At 44.2% G+C, this 18,514-nt stretch overlaps 1 protein-coding gene across 1 annotated transcript in view; it reads left to right on the forward strand.

The window, feature by feature from the left end:
* The first annotated feature begins 2,424 nt into the window (after positions 1–2,424).
* The window catches only part of UBE2L3 (ubiquitin conjugating enzyme E2 L3), a 97,491-nt gene continuing 81,401 nt past the window's right edge, over positions 2,425–18,514 (forward strand). Inside the window, exon 1 of the mRNA XM_086942721.1 lies at positions 2,425–2,563. Within this exon, the coding sequence (XP_086798847.1) occupies positions 2,537–2,563 (27 nt within the window). The 5' untranslated portion in view covers positions 2,425–2,536. The remainder of the gene's footprint in view (positions 2,564–18,514) is intronic.

Raw genomic sequence — 18,514 nt, forward strand, 5'->3', positions numbered from 1 at the left:
AAAATAGATTACAAATTGTACTTTATTCTACAAATTGTTTCTGTTGCTTCCTCTTGTGTCTCTTTCCTGAGGTAGTTGTGGAAATTCCTGGATCTCCAGCTCATGATAACATATAAAACAGTGGCTCATGCATTAATCACTTCAAGATTTAACTAAGCCAATAGGCTTTATCTTGGCCTCCCTGACAGGGTGATTAGCAAATTCCAAGTGGAGCAAAACATGGCTGCCCGGTTGATCTTGGATATTCCATGGAAAGCCCATATTTCGAATAATTAGCAGGAGATATATTGGCTCCCAATCATAAAGTAGATTATTTTGAAATCCCTTTTCATCTCCTATCTGGCTTTGCATCAGAAGGGACTGTAACATCTTATTTCTATATGTAAGCACTATTTATCTGTGAAAGACTTGCGCTCTGCCTTGCTGGTCAGCATTCCCTGATTTCGTACAAAAGAAGTGGAGGGTAATCCTTCACAGTCTTATCCGGTGGTGCATGGATTTACTTTTCTCTGTTGCTTTCAAGTATTCCTCATGAGCTGTCTTTCCATAAGGCTCTTAAAACCCATCTCTTGGTGTGGCTGTTTTCTCCTTATCTTTTAGTTGGTAGTGCCAGGACACTGACTCCTCTGAGTGGCCGTGTGCAAATCTCCATCATTTATGTGACTAAATGTGACTGTCTGCACTACAGTCCTTTCAGGGGCACCTATCTTCCCGTCGTAGCATGCCCAGGTCTTCCCCTCTGCATAGATTTACTCCTCTACTCTCCTGGCCTATCACAGTTTTTGAAAGCTTGGGTCATACATTGGCTCTTAGAGGCAAGCTGGACCCATGACTCTGCTCTTCCCAAACATTCTTTGGCTTGCCCACCACTATACAGTTGCATCTCTTACAGACTCTATTAGCTGTTAATTAGTTGTTCAAACAGTATTGCAAATGCCTTATTTTCTTCATCAGAAAGTTTAATGGGAAGTGTATCTTCTTGTTGTCATTAAAGTTAGAAAATACTTGCATAAAATAGGCTCCTCCCTTTAGGAATGCTGTTACACCACAATTAAGCACACTGAGCCTCGTTATATTTTAACTTCTTTATTTCTCTCGGAGAGCCGGGACAAAGCGCCTCTCGATACCAGGCTCGGCCGCTAACCAAGATGGCCGCCTTCCGGTTCCTGTATACGCCCTTCCGGTTCCGGTCCCAGCCGAGTGGCAGACTAGACCGTTACCACACTCCCTTATCATAAAAACATACAATATTTATTGTGTGGGAAGGGAGGATGAGGAGGATCATAAAGGTTTTATATATGCAGTGACCATCACATGGAGCATACATGCCAGTAAACCTGATTTAGGCGAGAGACACTGTTTCTGCAGCCTAAAAAGGGGGGGGGGCTGCCTGCCCCCCACCCCTGAAATTTCCTCTGCTTCAGTTGAAATCAATGGGGGAAAATACATTCTCCTGATTATTTTAATTTAAATCTCCCACCTTAGGGCAGCCCGTCAAGTTTTCCAGGTCGGTGCGAGATATGCTGCACCAGTCCATGTTTTTTTCTTTGAATTCTGGGACTTGTAGTCTTGTATAATTCATTATAAAACAGGAATACAGGTCCCAGCGCTCAAAGGAAAAAGCCTGGACTGGGGTAGTACATCACGCATGAACCTGGGAAACATGACAGCTACATATATATTCTAAGCATGTATGCACAGAGCTCTTGAGTGAGAGGATTGGAGAGGATGTGGTCTCATGGCTAAACTGCCGATTTTGGAGCTGGGAAACCACGGTTTGAGCCTCAGGGTTGATTCCACAACCTGTGATTCTACGCAAATCGCTTAATCTCCCCGTGCCTACCCAAAAAAAAAATAATAACTGTGTCCTAGTGTAATGTAACTGCTCATTTTAAAGCACTCCAATACCTTCAGTTCAAGTTCGCACTATATAAATCTGCAAAAAAAAGTGTTCTGAGTCCTTCCATGAGATTATCCAGTTCCAGGTTTTACTTTTCAGTCTGTGATTTTTTCCCCCTGGTTTATCAATTAAAATGCAAGATTACAAGTCCCAGAATGAAAAGTAAACTCTATGACGCTTGATAACTCCCTTTTACCTAGTTCGGTTTCTGGCGACTACTAAACTGAGACCCTCTCAAATAGTGAAAGTAAGAATGTGTGATACGAAATTAATATTGTCTGAAAGATCGATTGGAGATCTGGGGAAATGGGCTCTTTACCCACTTCTAACATGGCGGCCGCATTTGAGCTGCATGTTTTTCTTCAGTCGGAAAAGGGTGTGCAGTTCACAGGCACCACAACCAAGATGGCGATGGCTGCGACCCGCAGATGACATCATTATACCTTTCGAATCGGGCTGCGTCTGCAGTCTACGTACAGGAGCGTGAACCTTCGAGACTTGTGAAGGGCCCGCCCCTCCTGATTGCACATCCTCCAGCAATATGGCACCCCTGGAAACGCGCACGCGCTTTAGTCTCCCTCCCCGCGGGCCAGCCGCTGTGCATTCTGGGAGGGGGAAAATCCAGCAGAATCCAAGATGGCGGCCAGCAGGAGGCTGATGAAGGTAAAATACCCCATTCTTACATTCTTGGGAGCAGGTTATACCCGAAGGGGTTCAAAGTGGTGCTGAGGCTGGTGGAGCAGCTTGATGGGTTTCTTTACCCTTCACTGAGCCGCGAAAAGGTGTGGCTCGGCATGCTCAGCGTCCCGGAGGTCCCGCCGGCAGATAGGCCTTCAAAGCCGCGTCCTTCGTTTCCCACGCGCCGTTGTGAGCAGGCCTGTGATGCCACGGGCGCGTGGGAAGGGTCTTCCCGGTTTACTCCGGGGAACAAGTGGGGGTGAAGGTAGCCGAAGAGGCACGTGGAAAGGCCGTGTCCTCGCCCCGTCAGTTGGCCGTTAAATACAATGCAGTGAGCGGAAAGTGAGTGTTTCGTCTTTGACGGTGCGCTCTGCTCTCTTGGTTCATTTTACAATGCCTGCTCCTCGTGATTAGGCGGAAGAGCCGGCGGCACAATCCTGTGTCCCTGTTCACCCGCTTCTGGGATTAACGCTAATCTATCCTATGATCATCGGTCATGCTGCCGAGCCCTGTTTAGTGCGAATACTTCCTTTGTTTACTCGGGCACGCTTATTTCCTACCTGTACATATTGTTCTCTTGAAACACCCCCCCACTACAAAGTAATACAAATGGAAAATAACGATCAACTCGCGTTTCAGACGTTTGCGTGAATCTTACCTTCCGCGTTCTCAACTTGTAAGAAATCTGAGCCTTCTGTTTGTGGGAATACTATCGCATTGTCTTTATAAAAAGTTACCCCGAATCTAGTTCCTTAAGCCCCCTCTATCTGGTCACACAAATTCCCCCCGAGTCTTATGTACATTTCACTTTTATAAACTCGTGGAACATGACGGCAGTTAGTCTAAATGTGTATGAAGTAAATGCAGCCCTCGATTTAGGTGACCTGGCTATTTCACGTGCATTTTTAAAAAACATTTTCTGTGTATTTTGGTGGAAGGTTAACGCTAGCCTGCATTGCGACTTAGTTCTTGGCAACAACCCAAACTGATGGATTGTTGTGGTCCTCTATTAGAAAGGTTTAATAGGCGACTTTACCTTCGAAAGAAGGTAGAGATAATTACAGACAAATACACGTTCGTGTACTGTAAGGAGTACTGTAAAGGTTTATTAGGCGTAAAGCGTTGTGTTGTGAGCCTGGCTTCCTAATTTCAACTAAAGTCTGTGTCGGGAGATACACCTTTTGGAGACCAGAAACTAACCGAGTCGTCGTGTGGCTCACGTACATCTTCATTTAAAAAAAAAAACTTCAATCTTCATTAAATATCCCCTTCGGTCTTTATGGCTTGAGTGCTGTTGAAAGAGCTTAGACGGTAGGCAACCGGCCGAAATGTTGTATCAAGTTCTATTCTTGAATGGGCACTAGCTATACATTAGTTGTTACTTTCTCATTGTTACATTTATAAAATAAATGGATATTTGAATATTGCCACAGCAAGCCTCTCGTGAGCAGATTTACAAGGAACTAGCGCATCTGCATAGATGCGTCAGTTTCCTTGCGCCAGTGCCAAATATCCTTGCACCTCCACTGATGCACTGTATTTAAAATAGTGCTCCGTGGTGCAAGGATTAACAGATGCGTCATAAATACGGACTCATCTGTTGGCGCAAATGTGACTCAGTGCTGGAGTTGCTCATGAAAGTGACGCAACTCCAACAATGTGCCACAACAGATAGGTGAGTCCCATACAAAAAAGCTCTGTCTAATTCCTTACACCTGGTCTGAGCAGGTGTAGGGATTTTGACGCAGTGAAATGTAAATTTCACTGCGTCAGTTCTACGTGGCTTTTTTACGTGGGTTCACCCACCCTGCCTACGTTATACCTGACGCAGGGCTATACAATGTGATGCATCTGCGCCTTGTTGTAAATTGGCTGCATTGTTTGCGCCACCGTTGCGTAAAAAAAGCGACGCAATGGCAGCTCAAGGGGCATATGCAGCTCAAGGGGCTTGTAAATATGACCCTTGGTGTCCTGCCTGTATAGATTCTCTGGGATTGCATTTTCCTATTGCCAAGATGATATTCAAGTTTCCTACATTTCGTGGACAAGTAAATGTAAATTGAGCCCGTTTTTCTGTCGGATTTCAAAATAAACAGTTGTAGGAAAACTGTAAACTAGGCTATTTATAACCTCTGTCTTGGATCACTCTAACACATCTTACCAAGACTTTACATTGCACAAGATTCTTCTGGTCAAGACTAAGTAGCTTTTAATTGGTCAGTCTAGTCAAGGTAGCATATATCAATACTTTAGCAAATTGCACTGGCTTCCTCTTCACAATTGACACTACAAAGGAGCCAATGTGTTTTTTAAAAAATATTATAAAACTCTCTATGGTAGCCTCAGTTTCAATAGTATGTTCCCTGGCACCAGTGATTAATTTGTAAATAAGCAAATGTCGGGGCCAAGTTATTACTCAGGGGGCCATTTCAGGTTACATTACCAACTCGAACTGCCATATGCCAGTATAAATGCTCCCAACTAATGATCACACTCCTGTAAAAGTAACACTTCCGAAAATTACAGGCCACCAAAAGCAGTAAGATTGACCTATACACTCCCTACATTCCACACTTAATATAAAAATGTGCATTTAATTGTGAAACTGATATGCGCCGTACAGAAATTGACATGTGGTGGACTGTCATAAGTGCTGGTGCTGAGCACCAAAGAACACCTGCGCAAAGTAGGCGCTGCTTGGCACCATTTGCACTTCTATTTATTATGTCTTGTAGACCATAAACACGTGAGTTATTAAACTGAGGCAATCCTTTCTTGCGGGTCGCAAGACCACCAAAAACTACCCAATGCTTAAATCGGTGTTTGTTTCTGCTTTTCAGTGCAGTGACACATCTCAGGGTAGCTGTAAAGTGTTAGCTTTCATACATGAGGTCGGGCACAAAAAACGCAGCATTGAGGACTCCAGGGTGTCAAGCTGGGAAATATCCTACGCCTTCATGAAATGTATGGTAATGTATCATAATCTTAACTAGAAGAAGAATCGAAATTTCTGAACACCTGAGGCATACTTCGTACGGTTTTTCTTTTAAGGTGGCAGATGGCTCTTCCTACTTTCTGAAATGGCCAAAATCCACTAAGCTTAATTCTTCAATTTTTTACGGACGCATGGACTATCTCCTCAATATAGCTATTAAGAAATGTCCCCTAAAATGAATTGAGTGTTCCATAGCCAACCTGATAATTGTATATGAAAAGCAGTGCCATGGGGAATAGATTGCATATATTAGGAGAGCCTCAAAAAGTGTGCTCCCCGAGCTCCAAAACGCACCTGGTGGTTGTGAGTGACACTTAATTGGGCTTGATATGAAGTTTAGAGGAGTGCAATGGAAACATGCGTAAAGATTGAAACAGTCCATTTAGTGTCATTACCAGTTTTACAATCTAAGGGAACAACAATATTCCTAGAGGTGTTCCGGACCCCTTATTGGTGGCAATTGTTGCAGATAAGATATTGGGTAAGGGGCAAGCAGTTTACTTTGTATTGGATGGCGTCTAAATATTACACCCCCCCCCCCCCCATGGGGCGTTAGTAATGACTGTCCAAGAGTGGTCACTTCAGAAGGAGACAGTCGCATATTTGATATTCTGTAGCCTAGTAGATACTTGAGATCTAGAAAGATGGATTTCCCATTGATGAAAAAAAGACAAAACAGACGAGTGACGATCTCTCTGGTCATGCAGTTGGATTCAAACGATAGTCTTGAGTCCTAAACTAGTGGAAGAAAATGGATGCACTTGTATTTACATGGGGAAGGTGGTGAGTGTAGCATGAACAAGAATACTGCAGTTCTGAAATATTGCTGACTAAATTAACATTCATACATTCAGTAAATGGGCATTCTTATTAGATTTAGGAATATTGAATTCGGGGTTTATACATTGTGCTGGCTTCTTTATTGCTAACTTCCAAAATTTACCAATACATCACATTTTTTGACCTTGGCGCCACATGCCAACGTTGATAGTTCAGTTATTCTTGATTAAAGCATGGTTCAAAGGATTCTCCTTGGCCTATTTTAGTCTCAAAGTGCATTCTTGATATAAGGCGGTAAACATTACAACTTCGATTTAAACTGCATAGCCACGGTGATGGCTATGTTTGTGATTTTGTCCTCAGTGCGTGAAAGATTAACTGTTTTTATAGATTTTGAGTTGGTAATCTGTGCACTCCCATTCGCTACTTTCAAGTGGTCTTGGCTTCGCACATCATTAAAGCACTTTGGATACAATGCTGGATGAGGGCAAAACTATGGCATTCCTTACTCAGTTCATTTTATAAGAACCTCATCTGAAAAATGATTACAATTATTTATTTTGAGTTGCAGGATCTATCAGTTTGCTTCAGCATGGAAATCCTATAACGTGTTTCCAAAGCAGCTTACACATATGGGTCATTTGATTTTCCACAAGCAAAACATTTGGTTAAATGATTTTGCAGTCTAGTTTCCGGCTTCTCCTGATTGAATTGTCGCCAGTAAACCTCAATCTAGTGACAAATGTGCACACGTTTTATGTTGTTTCCTTAGATAGGATTGGGAGCTTCAGTAAGATTTTTTTTAAATTTGCCCAGTCATGTTTACTGTGCCATCTTGCAGCAGCGCCTCCTCCTGTCTTCACTTTTTTGGCCTTCCAAAGGAAGAAAGGAGCAGTCATTGATTACATGTTTTGATCAGGACTGCTCTCCACAGCAGGCCTAATCAAGACCCAACAAGATGTCAGGCAGATGTTCAGACCGCTTATTGCAAGGGAAAAAACATATTTAGGAAATAAATGGTAAGAGTTTGAGAACACAGTTGTGGTTGTAAAAGTTTTTATTTTTTTGAATAATTGTTCCCATCACACAACTTTGAAATGAACACTGAATCCAGAATACCATGGAACAAACCATCTTCTCAGGGTGTTCTGGTTCCAGTAAAGAGAGGGCTGTCTTTTGGTTTAAAGATAAACCTATATAGACTATCACAGGCACTCCGTGTTGTGAAAAGATGTCCAGAGAAAAAATCCAGCCAAGTTCATTATATTTTTTGGGCCCCAATTTTGTGAAAAGATACCAGTACATGGCGATAAAACAGAACATGAAACTTACTAAAGTAACAGCATAAGAGTATGCCTTGGCAAATAAAAGGTGATGTTAATGACCACCCAGTTGTACAGACCATACGTTTTACCGGTTGAAACCAAATTCTCCGCAGAATTTTACTGGGTTACACATGCACTGAAAGGGAAAGAGCCTTCTCCCCTGTACAAATGGAGTTAAGGATAGGCTCCTTGACCGTGCAGTACCAGATTAGCTTTCAATTCCTTATCCATAAATATGCTACCAGGAAGTTGTGGCTCCTAAAACGTTTTATGGCAGTCATGCGATCTCCTTGAACTCTAAGCAAGAGAGTGGTATACGAAATTGGTCTGCCAAGTAAACAACTAGCCAATTTATTAAAAAGCAAGCTATAATCTTGTCTTCAACGCAAGACATCTCTGAGTTCAGCAAGCGTCCATGTAAGCATAGCTTTAAAAATAAGCACTCTCTGAACGCCCTAAAATACTGCAAGCTGCCGCTTGCACTTAAGCAAAACAAATCTAGTTTGGTTAAGACTTGGCTTAATTCCCCCTAAATGGCTATTGGTACGGGAGGCTGCAGTGTGATCCAATTTGCAGACCAGCTCCAGAATCTTCTATTTGCTCTGTATATATTGAAAAATTGCTCCCACTGTGTACATTCTGGATTCAGCGCATATTTATGAATTTGATTTTACAAACCAGCCGTGGGGTGGTGCCAAAAGCCCTTCATGACACTGGCCCATTGTACCTTAGGAAGAAATTTGAATTGCATATACCAAGGAGAGTTCTTTGATCATCCACACCCAAAACTGTGGAAATTCCCAAGAATAACAAAGCATCCTGGGGTAGGAGATGCTTTGACACTTTCACTTGTAAACTATGGAACAAGCTGCCGTGGCATCTTAAAACGCATGCTAACCTCACCTGTTCCAGGAAACGACCCAAAACCTGGCTTTTCTCATCCACCCTAACCTATTAATTTACTATTTTATTCTTGTAGCCTGTAGCGCCAAGGCGGCTGGGCATTTGCACGCTCTATAAATATCACTGAAAATAAGCAGTACAGCTATAAAACCTTGTATTTCTAGATCAGACTAGTTTCATAATAAATGGGGGTTGTAAGCCGTTTTAAACGGGCAAAAAACAAAAGGCAAGGACATGCACACCTGTGCCATCCACCGCCAATTGAAGGTCTGTGTTTAGACAATTGACTTCATTTTATAGCTTGAACAGTCTCACATGGCAGTGTTACGGAGATATTGTTCTCCGTACAGAGTGCCTAGATGTACAAGGCCTCCTGTATTTAATTTTTTTGGGGGGTGGGCACACTTCTGATGCTCCAATGTGATGGTGTCTTGACTGCGAGCCACTGGAGATGGTGAGCTTGTCTGCACGATTCAGCACACATTGAATTCTTTCGACATAAAACACCTGTTTTTACTGGATTGGCAGTTTGTAATCCTTTGCTAGGCATAATACATTTTTAGGTTTCGAACCTGGCGAGGGGCACGAAGTGCCCCTCCCAGTTTGAAAACTATTGTCTTCAGTATGGATGTCGGCCCCGCCTCTGCCTCTCATTGGCTAGCTCCATAAATGGAGGATAGCCATTGGGAGGCAGAGGCTGTCAATCGCGCTTTCTCTCGAAAACGCGATTCGGGGGCGTTTCTGGTGCTTTTTTTAAGCCCCGCCCCTTTGTCCCGGGCCGCGCTGCGATTGGCTGCCGGCCCGGGACACCCCCGTGACGTCATTCCCGGGCCGCGCTGTGATTGGCTGCCGGCCGGGACACCCCCGTGACGTCAGCCAATCACAGCGCGGCCCGGGACCTGTCCTACATTCTTAGCAACAACTCAGTGTTTATACATGTCCTTGCTTTTTGCGCCTTACATTGTGGTACTCTTTCAGTATCTCGGTGCCATACGTGCTCGACAAAATCCCATGGGTGAATGGGCTGCCTGTCCTGAAGCCTCCGTCCCTCCATTGGTGAATGGACTGCCTGAAGCATCTGTCTCTCCATGATGAATGGGCTGTCTGAAGCCTCCGTCCCTCCATGGGTGAATGGGCTGCCTGAAGCCTCCGTCCCTCCATGGATGAATGGTCTGCCTTTAGTTCCTTGCCCTCCGTGGATCAATGGGGTCTCTCTGGCGTCACTCCCTTAATGAATGAATGGACTCTCTGTCGCCTTTCGCCCCATTGATGACTGGGCGAGATATGGGATTGGTGTATCCCGTAGCCAGCCTGCGGGTGAACCAGCAGCTACATTCCTCGGGTTAGGGTTTCATTCGTCCTGTCTCAGAGGTGTCTGGAAAGGAATGTGCAGCGTCATCAGAAGACACCTGCAGCCTCAGACACACCGGCCGGCCACGCTTAAAGCAGCGCACCTGAGGCAGGTGCAGCCGAGGGATCTGTAAGGAGTATTCACTCACCCTCCTCTCAAGCAGGACCTCGCCGACCACGGATGGCCGAGAGACCCAGAGTAGAACCACAGCCGCCAGCAGCCTGCCACTGGGAACATGGTAGGAAGGGAGCCTGGGAGATGCGGGGGGCAGAGGGAGATAGCGCTAAAAGTCTGAGGTTTCTGCTCAGGCACTTACCGGGGAGCCTGTCACTCTGTCTGTGGGGAGTAGTATTATGTGAAGAGTGAGAGTCAGGAGCCGTTGTTCACCTCGGAGAGGTCATTGTAGAGAGGGGCTGTGTGAGTAGGGAGAGTCAGGGGACGCTTTGTGCACAGGGATTGATTTGGGGAGTCCAGAGAGCTGCGAATGACTGGAGGGAAGGGACTTAAAGTGACATCGACAGAATCACCTGCGCCCCGCCCTCGGGCAGATTCCAGCATAGAACCGTACCCTGTACCCACCTTTCAAGTCAACTTTGTTTTAATTTGCATTTTACTGTCTGCGCTGTTCCTTGGTTGGGCGCGCGGTTCCCTTAAACCTGCAGTGCGCCGGACGTAATGAGGCGTAATGGCGCGCGTGCGTCTCCAGAGGCGCTCTCGCGCTGACTCGGCTGGTGTGTGGAGTGCTCGGCATACCTCAGGCGTGATCCCACAGAGAGTTCTCACCAGACACAGGTGTGATCTGAAGAGGTGCTATCGAGTCGCACAGGTGTGGTTTAGACTTTAGAAGGGCGCTCCTCATTGACTGCTTGGAAAATAGTTTGCTACAGAAACGTCGCATGACGGCTGGGATAAAATGCAGTATCCCGAGTGATCTAGCCCGGGTGTCCGGGATACAGTAACCCCCGTATCCTGGTTCTCGTTTTAGTCACTTTTCACCATGCTGCGCAGGTTACGGATCTCTTGCTCTGTGTAAAGTTAAAGTTACCGTCAGTGCTTTACATGGGCAGGTCCTGTCGGGTACTGAACTCCCACACTTCGTTCATTCGACAGGGGGAGTGCCAGCACTTCTCAGTAGCAAGGCGCTGCTCGGCGATAGTGGGTTAACAGGTGGCTGAGTTGAGGAGACTACCACGACTGATTGAAAAGCAGTGAGACACACTTCCCCGAAAAGTCCTTCAGCTTTTGAAATCGCTGAAGGCACGAGTGCACAAGAACACTAAATAAACCGAAGAGCTTTTTTCTTTAATTTTTTTACATGTGTTGTGTGATGTTTTATTAAGTACCTACCTGCACGTATATAATTTGAAAGGGAGAGTGCCAACTTTCGAAGTAGGGATTCGGTACTTTTACTGTGGAAGCATCCACATGTTTGAGTAGATAATAGGTACTCTGAGCATCTGTGCATTAACACTTCTTAATTTTAAGCACCGACTGTGACTTCCGCACGTGCTATTTTAAAATGTTTATTATTCTGTTTTACTATATACAATGTCATGTGTTCAGGGCTTTACGTGGTATGAAAAAACTGGGGGTGGGGGGGAGTCTTTCAAAGGGGCGTGGCCATTGTACTTAAGGGCGTGGCTTACAAACACCTACGCTAAAAATCTGTGCTTAAAATGGTGTGCCGCCAGACTTGTATTACTGTTTCTGTCATTGCACCCAGATATATGATACAACAAATACCATCATACCTACAACAAGTCTGGGCTATTAGCTTTGTCATTGGTTGCATAAGATAAATTATCTAAATTATCAGCAACTATGGTTTGTATATAATAATAAAAAAGCTTCCAAGCCCGACATCACAACAATGCTGCTGCTCCTGAGTTTTAAAAGGATATTGGAAATCAAGAGAGAAAATGACTCTCTTTAAATGATTTGCCTTCCCCTACAACGCTCACCCGGCATGACGTCATGCCGTATCTTCTCCAGTAGTGAGAACTAAGCAGTGTGATTGGAGTCACTGCAGTCCGGGAAAAAACGGGCCACCTGTGCAAGGGCACAAAACAGAGACCGATTGAGACCCGTTTCGAGGCCCCCTTTAAATAACTGACATGGTGTGCTCGTTTTTAGGTTTCGAACCTGGCGAGGGGCACAGCCCCTCCCAGTTTGAAAACTTTTGTTTTCAGTAGGGACGTCGGCCCCGCCTCTGCCTCTCATTGGTTAGCTCCATAAATGGAGGCTAGCCATTGGGAGACAGAGGCTGTCAATCGCGCTTTCTCTTGAAAACGCGATTCGGGGGCGTTTCTGGTGCTTTTTTTAAGCCCCGCCCCTTTGTCCCGGGCCGCGCTGCGATTGGCTGCCGGCCCGGGACACCCCCGTGACGTCATTCCCGGGCCGCGCTGTGATTGGCTGCCGGCCGGGACACCCCCGTGACGTCAGCCAATCACAGCGCGGCCCGGGACCTGACTTGTTAGGATTTTGTCTTGTAGGAAACCACAGTGGAAAGGACTTGCTAAAAAAAATTCTCTGCACCAGGAAACCCCTTCGCAAGACTAGTTTTAAAGATAACAAAGAAGGAAACTATTTATGAAGGTATTTTTGGGGATAGCTGTACCTGCTTTTCGGGGGAACCCATAGTTTTCAGCGGTTTTCCATTGAAGAATGAAGGTGAGAAGCGGCAGTCCTGGGGTCTCCCGAGGTTCAGCGTGAGCCCAGCAGTCCCTAAGCATGTGGCGTTTCAGCTCGCGCACTGCGCAGGAACTGTGTCAACAGAGGTATGCGTGAGGAGAGTCCCCTCGGGCTACAGCAGCCTCCTGCAAGCACCGGCCAGATAGGGAGAAGACAGGGCGGGAGAAGCGGCAAAGAATAAAAGCAAAAGACTGCTAAAAATACAACGTGAGATCACGCTCCTCTCTAAGACAGACCCTCCCCTTGCTTCCCAAGATCATTTGGTGCAGGGGCCCCGCACCTTCATTTTATAAACTGTGTAGCTGCCGCAACGCCTGGTCTGAACAGCAGAATTCCCTTCATACCTGCTATAAGAAATATTGTGCTGTAACGTTTAGTGGTACTAGCTCGCCTACCAGTGAATGAACGTGACCATGCATGGGGATATTTCACAACTCAATGGTTTTAGTTAATGTTTGATCCCTTGTCAAGAGTGAATAAATCAGCTACCTCTGTTTTTTTTGTGGCCAAATGCTCTTGGCATTCTGGGAATTGTAGTTTCGTGCACAGTGTGACTGGTGTATTTTTGATCCATGTTCAGCTTATTAGTACACAAACAGAACACATGTAATCAGTGCCATTTTGCATGTGGTGAGTTTTGTACCTATGACAGTTACATTTCACCACGTTCTAAACAACTGTAGGCTTTTCAAATTCCATGACACCACTGCTTATTTGGAAGAGGCTCGGTAAGGTAGAGAGTAGCAGAGACTCAGTAAGATAGAGAGTAACAGAGGGTCACTAAGGTCGAGATTAGCAGAGGCTTGCTAAATTAGAGAGTAGCAGAGGCTCAGTAAGGTAGGGAGCAGCAGAGGCTCAGAAAGGTGGAGAGTAGCAGAGGCTTGGTATGGTATAGAGTAGCAGAGGATCAGTAAGGTAGAGAGTAGCAGAGACTTGCTAATGTAGACAGTAGCCGAATTTCGGTACGGCAGAGAGCAGCAGTGGCTCAGTAAGGAAGAGAGTAGAAGAAGCTCAGTAAGGTAGAGAGGCTAAACAAAACTCTTGCTTCGACTTCCTTTTGGATCTCATTGTGACACTTAATGCTACTCCTCGCAGCTTACCTGAGCTGATCGAAAATATCAGGTTCATGAACTGATATCTAATAATAATGATTTCGTTTTTTTTACTCCTTTAACCTCCGCTAAGTCAGCAATTAATCTTAAATCCATGTCTTTATATGCCCGTCTTGCTATCCTTCCTTAGTAAATTAGCAATTTGCATTACTGGTCCAGCTGGTTGGTTAGTACACCATCTTGTTACACAAACACGTTTAAATTTGGTTTGTAACAGAGGTATGTATGTGTGTTAAGATCCAGCTTGTAGCGGTCTGTTGTCAGGACATATTGTGGACAATACCAAAATTTAGATTGGGCTTTAGGTCCGCTCATTGATTAGCATTCAGTGGCGTTCTTGTCTATTTCATTTGCTTGCTTCTTATCCATCAAACTTTAATGCTGCGAAACCTATTGCATTGTAAATGCTTGTTTATTCCTTCCGGCTGAGAGCTCAAAGCGATTCATGATTTTATTTACTTTTACATTAACTGTGGCTCTTAATACCATGGATTTTCATTCTGTTATTGAAGTTAACCTAGTTTTCAGTGGGACCTATCTCTGAATGGAAGGGTAAACCATGGATAAAAGCTTTTTATGGATCTTGTCAGTTTCTAAGCATATGTGCTCTATAGACCATAAGACATATGTGAACATTCAATTGTTCTTGTTCGCTTTGCTTGTTTGAATGCTGTATGTGTGCCCATGCTTAACCAGTAATGGAGTGGTAAGGCCAAAGGCACCTGTAGAATGAATCGGCCATTACTGTCTAAAGTTTGTTTTTGACTACAAGTGTTGATGGGTTCCACCACCAGTAGATATGAAAGTCCCACTCGCACAGACATTTAAAAAAGTCAAGTTCAACCACAAAGTGATACCCTAATAGATGTTAAGTTGTTAACAGTAAAATGCATTTTTTAAAGCTAAATCTTTTTTCCGGTTCATTTAGGCAGGGATAGAGGTGTGTACAAATATTGAAGTTGCAGTGATTGCACAAGGACTGTCTTTCAGTCATAATTTAGTTTGACACATCTTATTGCCTGCGTGAAGCAGACCATACATCTCAACTACTTCCTCAGCCATAGATGAGGCATTTTAAAAAAAACTGCTGCCACCCTAGTTGTGCACAGTTAGTGTCCGCTCTAACCTGTACTCTCCCTTGCATTACTGAGCAAAAGGTGCTCATTTCACAATGCAGATGTTCTGATGGTCCAGAATACAACATGCCATGGTTGCTTAATGTCCACTAAATTAAAACCTAGATTGTTGTGATTTGGGGGGGGGGGGCAGTTTTTCCAACATTGCTAATTCATGAAAAGTTATGAGTCGCAGCTGCCACCCCCAAGGCGTTTCTTACAGATTACTTTATGTACATTTGATGTTTAGTAATTCAAAGGCACTTTAAAATTGCATTACTTTTTGTAAGCGTGAACGAATACAAATATAGATAAAAATAAGTGGCTGAAGTAGGTACGGTAAAAATTAGAAATGAGGGAGCTTGTTTGTATAGAACACATCGCTAAGCAAAGCAACTGCATTGCAACCCTCATATGATCTGCTGCTTGACGCCTAGTTCAGGGGTGGGTGAGTGAATGTGAAATTAGCTTTGCTCTCCTGGATTTCTGCTTGTCCTGATCTGTTGTCCGATCTTATTCTACCTCTCAAAGGAAGGTGTTTTGGGTGCGTTGGGGCACCAGTTTGTTTCTTTAAGGAAGCACTCCCCTAGTTTAGGTTTAAACCGTGTCTGTGTGGCGTCACAGCGCAGCCCACAGCAGCTACCCATATTGCTAATCTCTCTGGGCAGCGATTTAGTACCTTCTGTGTTGTGGTCTCATTGACCACCCAAACAAGTGAAGTACTGTTCTTATCGGGAGACGTGTGGAAAACTCTGATTGGATGGAATCCTTTGGCTCCCTATAGATTCCAGGACTTTCACAAATGTGAGCAGAATGTGTTTCTTACCAAAGTTTGACTTTTGCAAGGGCTTCAAGGTAACATTACTTGGTGAGAGCCGCACAGGTTTGCCGGTGTGCAGACTGAGATCGGTTCCAAAATCCACAGCTACTCACATTGCAAAAAAAGTGCTGTCTGTTGCATTTTTAGTATTTTCCAACTGTAGGCACTAGGGCCACCCACAAAAGCTGTGTTCGGTTTTAATTTGGAGACAGGTGGGAACACGTAGTTAGTTATCTATTTATTAATCCCAACAGATTTCAGAAATTTCCAACACAGAATGAAAATGAGTAATGTTAGCCATGTACGCATGTTTTGTAGGGCATTATGGGAAAGTAAACAGAATCAATGCAAGTTACGCCACGCTGTACACCTCTTGGTGTTTAACGCCTGCAGGGAGAAAACGGGAGTTCTTGGGACCATAGTTACATTTGGCGGACAAAGAAGATAGTCTCCCTGGCAGGGCTTAACATCTGCCATGCTGAGGCTATTTCACCCTCCAAATTTAGAAATAACTGGCAAGCTGGTGGCCAATTCAAAAACATTTATATGTAATGAAGGGTCCTACCTGCCTCAATTTCTTTCACAAAGGAAAAAATCCAAGGTTTGTATGCAATGTCGCATTTGCTGGGGGGAGAAAGTGAAGGTCGGAATTTGTTGGCGGGTCGAAGTCGGCGAGAGTTTGGAAGTGGACACATACAAGAGGAACTACGTACATTTGAATTACATCCTACAGTCATAGGAAAACATTGTGTGAAAAGAGATGACACTCAGGTGAACTATTCATTTTGCCCGATATGAGCAGAATATAGGCAACCATCTCGTTTGCTGAGATAGCATAGTAAAGGATTCGTCTGTCTATTATGTGAAGCTGGCCCCTCAATTGACGTAAATCCTCATCAGTCTTTTTTCTCATGAAACATATGGGTCACTAGCCCACATTCTGATGAAATGGAGGAGAGAATTTCTCATTGTGTCCTACTAATTGTATGTAGATTTAATCACAATACACAATACGGTCCTGAAGAAGGTGGTAACATAACATTAAATACCACCGAAACTTGTGTTGACTGTCAGGGTCTATTCCAGAGCCACTACACAAGGAAGAGAACATCTTGGAGACTCTGCCGATGTATTTAGGACATTTATTGCTTTTCTGGATTGGTGTATGATTGCAGTGTGAGTGGGTGGTTAGAGTGTGCGATATAGGAAGACAAATGGAGTTATGTTTTGAGATAATGTTATAAATCTGTAAAATTAATTTGTACAATGCCAACATTGAAAAATGTATGATACAAAGAAATAAACGTTTGACCTGTAATGAATAACAAATACATTTTTGAAAAAGGATGATACAAAGACCAAAAAATAAAAGTAAAATGCCATATATACACAAATAAGTAAAGTGTGGTCTGGATTTGTTGGGTTTGTTCCTTTGTGAAAGAAATCGAGACGGGTAGGACCCTTCATTGTATTATCCGCCTCTAGTCCATGCCTTGCCCACATGAGGGGGGCCCTTGTGTATTTAACAAGTCAAAAACATTGACATGAGCTGCCGTCACTGCGGTTCGGGTCAATGCCGTTTTACGCAATACTCCCATCAACCTAACAGAACCGTCCAATCCCCCCCCCCCCCCCCCTTCTTCATTTTCAAAAACCAAAATCCCGATGCAGGATTAACTTTTTTTTAAAATGCCCCACTTGCTATGGGTGTTACTTCCCAAGGCAAAAGGGGCATTAGGCAGTTATCACTGCACCATACCACCATGGTTTTCCAGGTAGTGACTGGTGTGAATACTGATCTATATTTCTGCGCACCTAAATTAGGTGGGCAAAACATAGAGGTCAGCCGCACATAGCCCATACTCTGTTAGGACATAGGTGTGCTACCATGCCAGAGATGGAGTACTCTCTCCCACGGTTGCACCTATGGGTGCGTCCGCATATATATCAGGCAGCCAGACCATTATCTTTACTGTAAGGATATTCTGTCGCCATTTGTACCAGATATTAGTCTGGTAATCTTTTTTTGGAAGTTTCACTGGTTGGCTTTAGCACCTCCAGAAATGCTAGCTTCAAAGCACAAATCCTTTATCTGAATATAGAAACCGCGATTACTGAAGGTGAGCCATAAAGCCATATCAAGGCACCAACCACTGTATGGTCTATTCACACGCCATTCTTGCACCACACACAACTTTTACACCGTTGGCATGGGCCCAGTGCAACAGATCAGTGCACCCACATAAACATACCGCCACCATTCAAGGGCCCTTCACATTCATACACCCTAGGACAGAATCACCATTCAAAACAACCTCTCATCTAGTGATCAACCAAATGCCACACAAACTTCTATAAACACATATGTCCAGACATGTTGAAAATTGGTGCATCCCCAACCGCCACAAATAAACAGTTTGACTACATTTTTACCACCTGTCAAGTTACTGCCTCCATTCTGAACATTACCAAAGGTATGCCTAGAGAACCTTTACCAATAGTTCCCATGACAGCCATATGAGGCTCAGGAAGACCTGTCTTACATGCGTCTTTAGAACATTCACTGTTGTAAATCAATCTCCTTCCAACTTGTGGGTGCAAGTTGGAGGTGCCCTAGAATGCCCTTCGAGCCCTACATTGCCTGAACTAAGTGAGCATATCTATCTCTGAAACGAAGGCAGATATGCATAGGAATACTGCCTAAGTTCTCTAGAGAGACAAAGGACATTAGCTTTTGACACACAGGGTAGTCAGTAAGAACGTTTCATATGTCACATCCACTTATGAACACTGCTGTGACTGTAATGCACTTGTTAGACTGTAAACTGGACATATCCCTAGTTC

Source organism: Lissotriton vulgaris, chromosome 11 (assembly GCF_964263255.1).
Source record: "Lissotriton vulgaris chromosome 11, aLisVul1.2, whole genome shotgun sequence".
Taxonomy (NCBI): domain Eukaryota; kingdom Metazoa; phylum Chordata; class Amphibia; order Caudata; family Salamandridae; genus Lissotriton; species Lissotriton vulgaris.